This window comes from Morone saxatilis, unplaced genomic scaffold, assembly GCF_004916995.1.
Source record: "Morone saxatilis isolate NCDOM2014 unplaced genomic scaffold, NCSU_SB_2.0 Contig24, whole genome shotgun sequence".
In the NCBI taxonomy this organism is placed as follows: domain Eukaryota; kingdom Metazoa; phylum Chordata; class Actinopteri; family Moronidae; genus Morone; species Morone saxatilis.
In genome coordinates, this window is record NW_023339807.1 from 9,456,343 (window position 1) to 9,466,528 (window position 10,186).

Here is a 10,186-nt window from a genome sequence, read left to right on the forward strand (position 1 = left end):
AAAACCGTGATAATTTTGGTCACTATAACCGTGAGGTTAAATTTTCATACCGTTACATCCCTAGTTGCTACAGAATGTAATATACATATATCATACTTTATAGGTAAATATAATACAATGCCTAAGAATAATCCAAGGGGCAGGGAAGGAAGGCTGTTGAAATATATATGTGCTTACTCTAACTACATGACTTTTCTCCATATCCCTGCATTATAAAATCCGTAGTTTAAATGCGCAGAAATTCCATTTAAACTTTACAGGCAAACCGTTCTCAGATCAGCAACATTTTAATGCATCTTGAGTCATATGGGGACACTGGGACATAGTCAACAATTTTGCATTAGTGCCCTCAGAAGCTTGATAAATGCATGGACATCTGCTAGGCTTCCTTCATACCAGCTGATTGCACTTTTTATGATATATGATCTGTTTGTGGCTTTCTAATAAAACAGTTATAATATCCCATGTGGCTGCATTCATTCATTCATGTAAACTATGTAACCAGTTACGATGTGACATTTATGGATACATAAATGGTAATGTAAGGTAGTTAGGTTTATCCAGGAAATTTGACAAAACATATTGCAGATAAATATGCGGTTCAACAGTAAGCCATTAGAAGAACTCTTACTGCAAATAACCTAACCTCAAATTTTCTGTCATCTTTAGTATTCCCCTTTTTTTAATAAAAACCACTTGTGTCTCTTTTTAGTTCTCCATTATGTATGTAATTTTATGACCAATTGATTGGATTTATTTGATTAACTAATTTCATAAAAGTAAAGTCTTGTTGTAAAATGCTAAATAGAACATTAAGAACTATTAAATTTGAAATATGTCTGTTTAGAGTCTAGGACAATCAGGCACTGGTTTGTTTAAATAACAATAACATCAATATTCTTTTATTTAATAATATTGGTGAGGGCTATATCATGTTTTTAGTGGACAGGAAGTCAAGAGGTCCGGCACATAACATAACCATGATGTTTTATATTTCAACAATTATTATTATCATCATTATTAGTATTGTAACATATGAACACATTCAATTATGCAGTTTTTATCTGGCCATGACATGTTGTTAAATATGTCAAATGTATATCATAATCTGGCCCACAAAATTATTACTACATTTAATTATTTTTCTAGTTGTTTCATATCAATTTAAACTACCCCTTCATATACAATTAAAATAAAAAAAACTATTCAATTTTAAAAAATGTATTTCGTTTGGCATGAAAGTCAAAGCTGCCCGTAAATATATGTACAGGGTTGATAAGAAGAGAGCATGTTTCTGACCTTTATTTGTTGTTTGGCTGCGAACAACAAAGATAATATAAAATGATGATGGAATGTATAGGAACTGCTGGTGTCATTCGTTTGTTGATTATTACGTTAGTGTTGGAAATATTGTTAAAATATTGTGCTTTCTTGTAGTGATTGAACAGCGAAGTGGCCCTCCTATGATATGACAATACCAGCAGCAGCCCAAGCCAATTGAGTTTGATATCATCTCTAGGGCATTTTAAGAAGAATAACCTAAACACCCACTGAGGCAGAAGCATAAGAAAAAGACCACATTTCATGAAGCACTCAAGCTTGTGGGTGATCAATCCAAAACTTAAAAGACACCCTGTTTTAGAATGTAGGTCAGATATCACAAGAGATGGAAAAAAAAAAAGCTTATAGAGGGAGATTTTTTGGCTTGTTTTACATTTGTTCATGTTCATTGTAACTACACTCCACACTACTCTCATCATAGACTCAAAAAAAAAAAAACCTTCTGCTCTGGAGAGCAGCTGTATATGTTTAGGTATTAGGTAGAAGCCAATTCAAGCATGACAGAAAAACAAGTGAATAAAAGCCAAGTCAAATATCAAGCTCCTCTGCTACCAGATTTCACAATGTTTTCTGGCAATCAGAGAAAAGTTTTTAGACAAGTCATATTTGTAAGACTTCTGACAAGTGGAAATGATCATGGTACGGATATGGCTGGGGTTACATGATTAACTTTCACAAATTGTGCACGACAGGAGATCACAGCTGAATTTAAGAGAAAACAGAGCAGGGGATTGAAAGAAGACACACGCATCAGCAACATCTAAAATCCACTGGCCTAGATTTCCATCTTATCCTTTAGTGTTTATGTGCTTGCAATTGACCCATGTTCGGTTTGTTGAGATACTATAAAGCATTCAATTTTTAAGAGGTAGTTCTTCTTAGGAGTGAACCGTGTATTCTACTGTATATTCAAAGTTGTCATTTACAATCTGTTGTCTTGGCTTTTCCCTAAGCCATAAAATCTCTCCTAAAACAAGAGAAACACATCCAATGAATCACAGATCATACCACATGGTCTTCTACAACAAATAAATTCACCCCAGAATACATCTGTGTCTTACCTGATCCCACGGACAGATGATCCCGCCAGAAAACATAAAAAGGTATCCCATGGCAACCAAGCAGGCCCAGATGACCAGGGAGAAAACACGTAGAAGCTTCTTGAAGACTGACTCGATGCAGACGAGTACAAACACAGCCAGGAAGATAGCCAGCGCTGTGGGCACAGTGATTACAAAGGCCACATGGTCCTCAATGTTCTGAAAAAAGATAGATAAAAAAAAAGTATAAGGATAAAAAAAAGAGACATTGAGACACATGGACAAGCAATTTAAGAGAGAAAAAACTAGGTTTGTCTGACAGAGATAGACAAGCTAATTTAGAAGACAGAGAGAGAGAGAGAGCCACTCCCCTAGATCCATCTTTCCTCTTTAGTGTCCTGAAAATATTAACCAACAAGGAAGATAGGTGAAATATTTACAACCAAGGCAGAAAAGCAGTAAATACAGAATAAAACAGATTTTTCTACATTTTTAAACATTTTTAAACAAGGTGTCATTCTAATACTGCTCTTTGCTAGATGTAATCTGAAAAAAGAGTCAGTGATAAGATGAAATGGTGAAATGGTGAAAATAATTTCCATATGGCTAAATGTACAAACCAGGGATCCATATTCTATTTTTGATATATGGCTGTAATAGTAAAACATTTATTCTGAGAGAACATCTTATGGAGTGAGGAAAAAGTGAGTGTTAACCAATAGCTTGGTTGAAACCACATCCATAATGGATTTTCTGTGCGGCCTTTCTGAAACACACTTAGATCTGAAAGTTGTAATAAAAATTTCAGGAGTTTCTTCAAGGTGTATGTAGGCTAGTACAGTGAAATGAGTCGTTTGTACTGCTTGCCTTTGCCAGGCTTCATCTCAGCACTGCTTTTCCAGAAGTGTGATGGGGGATGGGAAAGGGTCAGGTTATGGATATGTACTGTTGGCAGATGTGTCACATCCTGACTGGCACACTTGACTGTGTAGGCAAGGAAGCCTGTGAAACACACTAATATCTATCAATAAAACTAGAATTTGTATTCAACCCAAAATAGTCGCATGTCATGTTATTGGCTGAATAACATCAGGGCTAATAATTTGGTGCCACTGTATCCTCATCCATAAAGACCTCCTCATATAGGTCTCCTATACATTTTTGATCTTCAAAAACTCCAAATATCCACTGTGTAAGCTACACTGCATTATCCAAATTAATGAATGGATTATTTTCAAGTTCTTTTTTGAACTAGCATCGTAAATATTAACAATCTGTTATATTACAATGAAATGTGTTGTTTTCATTCATTGCAGTCACTGGTCACTAAAACTAATTCCTCATCATTGTTTTCAGAAGTGACGTAACCGTCAAAATGTTTTTATGCCAGTCTATCTCATGATGCGTCTGTTCGCAATTGTTCCCCTCCTCTCCTTCTCCAGCTCCCCCGCCCCCACCTTTCCCCTGTCTCTTTCTTCTCATGCACACAGTCAATGCACTGGGACAAGACAGGATATGTGTGGCTTCAGAGAGCCACAGAGAGTTTGCCTCGCCCAGAGCAAAGCTCCAAAACAGCACAGGATTTAGGTCAGCCAGCCAGCAGGATGGAGGGATGATGGGATACAAATGAAAGAGAGACAGAAATATGAGGAGATGAGGAGGGGAGAGATGACATAGACAGGAGAATGTGGAGAATGATGGAGGAAAAAACAAGGGAGTACCAAAAGTCACGCCTATTCAGCACGGGGATAGAGCAAAATGACGAGGATGTAGGACAGAGCGACTGAGCAGTGGCCTTATGGGAAAAGGCATTTACTGAGATGCTTGCTCATTGCTTCCATAATGTGCAGAATTAAATCAAGTAATCTATGAAATGAATTTCTAATTATACAACACAAGGCTGTATAACATAATGAAGGTTTGCAGTCCATTCATGCTACACACATAAAAATGATCATTAAATGTATAGAATAATATAGAAAACAAATCCAATTTTATAAACCAATATATACAGTTATTCATATACTTATATACATATACCGAGGAAATAATTCTGCAGCACATTTTTTATATTTGCATCTGGGGGAACATAAGCAGCAGCAACAACAATGTTGCGAAAAATATGGTTTCATCTTCACATAAAAGTTAGAATTTGAGAAACAGTGTCCATCCACTTTGACTTGTTTAAGCACCAAGCATCATGAATGTAAACACATCCTCCCCTCATCCTGCACTTGCAGCTCGGAACACAATCCGCCCGTCAAGTGCATGATCCAGGATGTTGACAGAACAAGTCTCTGTAAAGCTGTGGGCACAACAGCTTGAGTCCCATTTCATCCACATCGGACATTAGCCTGTATCAGCCTTAAGTTTCGGGGCCAGCACGGCTCCTCTCCGACTCCCTTTCCTCCCCTCGTGGAGTGACAGCACCCACTGTGGTGGGCTGGTCCCACTGATCTGGCTGGGTGAATTGTCTCAAAGTCTGTTCTTTAATCCAAACCCAACACTTCCTTTTCTAATGACAGTAGGCTATTTCTGTCACAGGGAATAGTGTTTCAGCAACAAAGCCAAAAACAGATTAAAAGAAAAAGAGAGCAGTTTGAAGGAGCTAGCCTGCTGGCCGCAGCATCTGGATGTGCCGCTGCTGCCATGGTGAAAATCTCCTTCTCCAGTGGAATTGAAAAATGTTTGCATAGCCATTAAAAATCAAACCCAATCAGACATCATTCAATGCCACTTATGTTACGCAACAAACACAACAACAAAACATATTAAAACAAAAATGTAGCAAGTTTTAAGGAGCCAGCGCTGCCATCCATTGCATATACATACAATGCGTCAGATTGTAGAGAAATAAAGAAAAAGACTGCTTTTCAGTTCTGACTCACCCGTTTCTAACTCTACATTAATACTTAATGCTTTGACTGCTGGTTAGCCTTCACACTGTCCCACAGCTTTCATACAAATACTGCCAGCTGGATCATATAATAAATCTAAAGTGAAATTATCAATTAGGATGTTTATCGGTACAATTACCAGCTCTGATTAAAACAACTTAAATATCTCCCCCAATGTGCAACACCATGAGCAAACCACTTTAATGACAAAAATAAGTGTGTAGAAGGTAACTGCAATACAATCAACAATCTGAAAAGTTGCAGGGTTAAATATGATTCTTGTATCTTTTTAGATAAGGGATTCCATTTGTTGACTAATTAGGCATTAGTGACTCTGTTTTGTCTTAACTGATGGAAACACAACGGCTGGATCTACAACCACTGATGTTACTGGCCTTACTATCTGTTGGTTGTATGTTACAGTTTATGATAACACAACAACACAACCTTTCACTTTGTTTTCATTCAGTTTGGTCTGTTTAGCTACAATACATAACTACTCTTATTATAAATGGTATTTTAGTGAATGCCTGATGTGCAGGGTGATGTGTAGGGTGATGTGTGTGCTCTCTTTGTCTCACTCTCTCTTTCAGTTTGTTTTAGACTAATCCCTTCTTAATAGCAGACTCAGCAGTGACAGGGAATGGGAGAAGCACTCTTCTAATGCAAACATGTGATAAGCTATAATAAGGTTATGTTAGTATATCTTCTAAAATCAATCATTAAATTGTGTTCATATATTATTACTGGTATGTAGTAAAAAACTCTTTCCTGTTTTGGATGCCTATAATCAGGCATGTTATTTAAAAGTTAAATCACAGATTTACAAATCATGTTTTGATTTTTCCTTAGTATGAATATCTTTTTATTTTACAGAGTGGCTTTCGTTAACTGCATAACATTTTTCAGGTTTTTAGAGCGAAGCTAACCCTGTCAAAAATAGTGACAGAGGGAAACAGATCTCCTTTCTGTAGTTTAGTCAACCATGAGGTCAGACAATAACTAAGCCCCTTATTCCCCCCTCACTTTTATCTCACCCTTCTCTTCACATTAGTGCTGCGATGAGGACCACATGCTGTGACAGTGTGCATGTGCGTGCATATAGGTGTGGCTCAAGCATGCTTTTATGTTTGTGCATGTTTGCATGTGCCTAAGTCTATGAGAGAGGGGAGTGCATGTATTGTGTTTCACAAACCAGTGGATTTTGTGTGTGTTTATGCACATATGCATATTTGTGTGCACAATTGGCGAGCCAGTTTGTGTGACCCTATTTCTACGTATGGTTAAAGAAAATGTGAGCATCTACAATATGTGTGTGTGCACCACATGTGGCTAGATGCACCTGTCCACACTGTTCAAGCTTACATTTGATATGAATTTCTTGCAGCTGTCGTCACCGTAATTTACAGCTTACACAGAGGGATGTGCATCGCATCATGCTGGAATATAATGCCATCCATATGTTTGTATGATCCTGTATGTGTGTTTATTGGTACTTTTTTAATCTGCATAATGCATCTGTGTGTGCGCGCGTGCATGCGTGTGTGTTTCTGCATGTTGTGAATGAGCAGCTTACCAGTCCTGAAGCAAAGAACACAGTCAGCAGAGCCAGGCAGGCTCCCATCACAATAAGCAGCAGGAACACAATCAGAGGATGCTGCTGGCTCATACAGTAGTACGACTCATACAGCCAATCCGGGGACCTGTTCCTCTTCTCTTGACCTCCTCCTCCTTTATCCCCTTCACCAGACTCCCCTGCCCGGTCCAGGAGATACCGCTTTCGTCTTATTGCCTCTTGCCACATGGATCTTGGAGCCGAGAAGGAGGAAGAGGAGGGAGAGGAGGTGGTCACTGTTGAGGTATTAGTAGTTTCCACCACAGATGAGGAGCACTTGCTCTTTTCCACTCTCCTACTGGTCTTGTTCCTAATGGGGACCCTGGTGTGAGAGCTCCTGATCTCCAGTGAATCCTTCGGTTCCTCCTCCACCTCCTCTCTGAAGTCCTTCAGGCGGAGACAACTGAAAGCTGAGGCTGAGTCGGAGGCAGCGTGCGCTGGCCGGAGGGGTGGCAAGAACGCACCGAGGGTAGAGCGCAGCATCCTCCTCTTTCTCCTCCTGCCAACATGTTGAAGCGGGAAATGAAGGGGAGCGCAGAGACAGGGAGCTCTTTAGAGTGAGAGAGAAATGTGGGAGGGAAGTGAAGGGAAAGGGGAGGGAGAAAGGGCTAAGGGGGAGGGGAGGGAAAAAAAGAAGGTGCTGCAGCAGGGAGAAGTCCGTGAGTAAGTGAGATAGAGAGAAGAAAATGAAAGAACAAGAGGAGAAATTACTCCACTGACATTTATGCATTATGTAGTATTAATGTAATGTAATTATTTGAACCAAAAAAACTAGGAAACATGTTTACGGTTATGACGATTTTCAGAATCTCTCTCTCTCGCTCTCTCTGTCTCTCTGAAGGTGAACTGGGAATATAGAGGACAGATTTTCACATGAAAAATATAATAAAACTTCAACTAAGTCCAATCAAAACTACTTGATGTAATTTGGCTGCCTCAATGATGTGTCATAACTGACTTCTAAATGATGATGACTACTTAGTTCTTCTGTACAAATAAGCAGCTCAGAGATCAGAGCAAAACATAAATCAAATTAAAGTGGACAAACAAAAACCCATAATATTGCATTTGCTCATATACTGTACGCACACGTGCAAAGACATACAAGCACAGACACTTTATACACAGGAGCCAACCAAAATAGGATGAAAGTGGTGCTGGCCCAAATATTGCTTTTATAAAGATAAATGAATGACGACTTCCAGATTCCTCTAATCCCCTCACAACACTAACTATCTCATTTGAGGACAGAGTTGAAATGGCCAAACTACACAGCACAAAGTACTAAACCATAAATCATATTCATATCAAAGAATATTCAAAAAATATTTAAAGGCTTGTAAGGGTTGTAATTGTGTGTGCGAGTTCATACCGGGCCAGTACATTTATTTAGCTGCGTGCATTCATGTTAAGTTAAGCCATCAGGCACACCAAATGTGTTAGTATCAGGATAGTTGAGAGGCTGAGCATGGGTTTACTGTTTTTCTTTTGCAACATACTTTAATACCACCTGGCTGCCCTTTACTATTGAATTTGCCATAACCTTTCAAATAACAAATTTCATCTTTATAGCGTTATTTTTTTACTTTTCGAAAATAAACATTTTAAAAAGGACCAGTGTGTAATATTTAGGTGCATCTAGTGGTGAGATTGCAGACGGCAACCATCTGAAACACCTTGATTCAACCAAGTGTGTGGGAGAACCTGCGATGGACGCAAAGTTCTTGAAAAAGGCCCGACCTAGAACTAGCGTTGTGTTTGTCCGTTCTGGGCTGCGGTATAAACATGGCAGACTCTGTAGAAGAGGACACGCTCCCTCTGTCAATAAAAATGTTTTTTTTTAAGCTAACGAAAACACAATGATATATTCCATTTCGGCCAATAGATCTTCCTAAATGTTACACGCTGGACCTTTAAAATGCACCTATTAATGAATTCATATACGTAAATGCACATACGCCAATAATCATAGATAAACAGAGCTGTAATTTGAGTATGGACGGTGAAGAAAGTTTTCATTATTTCTTATAAGTCAGCGTCTTTGGAACCTGTGACTATTTCCAAATCCTTATTCCAAAAACAAAATTTGGGCACGGTCTTTAAATGAGTCTGGGTCAAAACTTCAGGGTCTACAGCGCTTTGAAGGCAACTTCCTGTAATGAAGGCAAGCTAGCTGAAAACATTGAGTTGTGTGACGTGTTTGAAATTAGCTTGACTTGCCATTGAGGTTCTGTTGTTCTGAACTGACTTTATTCCACTATCAAAATATGTGTAAACTACTTGTCAGGTGAACAGTTAATACCATTCTACACACATTGCATAGGACTGTTCATTTTCCACTTATCCAAGAAGCTTTATCAGTTTTACCAACAGACAAGGAACTGAAGGCAGTTAAACCTTTATGGAGTGTTCATGTTCAACACCCATAACCATATAAAATGTTTTCCCACTTAGTCCTACTGCTATCTTATTTCTGAATCGTTTCCCAAGGTTGTGAGAAATATTACTAGAATATCTAACTTTCCTGTCAAATAAAGTCCTTTAGACAGAGACTTAAATGCATCTGCAAATAAAATAAAAAGAATAATAATAATAATTAACACTGCGTCCAGCAACACATGAAGACAGAAACTTCTGTCTACAGAGTAGCGATACATCCTCTTCTGTTTATAACACATCTTTAAAAACCTACTAGCCTGCAATAAACACAAATTTAATTAGGGCTGACCAGAATGCTTTGAAGCTTCAACCGTTGTCATGCTAACCCACGTCTAAATCAGTATTCGAATGCTTTGGGGTTTTAAAGACTCATCCCACCGTTTTTACTTGGGCGGGCCAAGTATACTGCAGAGGTATATTAACAGCTGCTGACCACCAGCAAAAGCACACACACACACACACACACACACACACACACACATATACACACACACTTAAGTCAATTAATTTGTATCTCAATGCATTCTGATGTGATTATTGTGTGTCATAGTCTCATTGGCTCTCGTCTTATCTATATCATTTTCTCTGCTCCATCAAAAAACCCAATTCCCACCAGGGATCCTTACAGCTTGATCTAATTGATTTTAATAAGTATGGGTATCTAAATTGTAGATTTATTACCCAATTTAGAACTGAATGCAAAAGCATGGACACAGCTCAAACCATCTGCTCTTGCGATTACAACCTAAAAAACTGTGTCCAGTCCTGTACTATAATTCTCATGCATCCTCTGTAAGTTTGCCCAAACTTCTCAGTCACCATCAGCTTTTCTCCCATTCTTAAATGACAACCAT

The 10,186-nt window shown here is 38.5% G+C and overlaps 1 protein-coding gene across 1 annotated transcript in view; it reads right to left on the minus strand.

Annotated features, from left to right (window-relative positions):
- The window catches only part of adcy2a (adenylate cyclase 2a), a gene marked incomplete in the record, with an annotated part of 51,689 nt that extends 44,178 nt beyond the window's left edge, over positions 1-7,511 (minus strand). Inside the window, 2 exon segments of the mRNA XM_035672138.1 lie at positions 2,403-2,600; positions 6,855-7,511. Coding sequence (XP_035528031.1) covers positions 2,403-2,600; positions 6,855-7,376 — 720 coding nt within the window.
- Between the last annotated feature and the right edge of the window lie 2,675 nt (positions 7,512-10,186).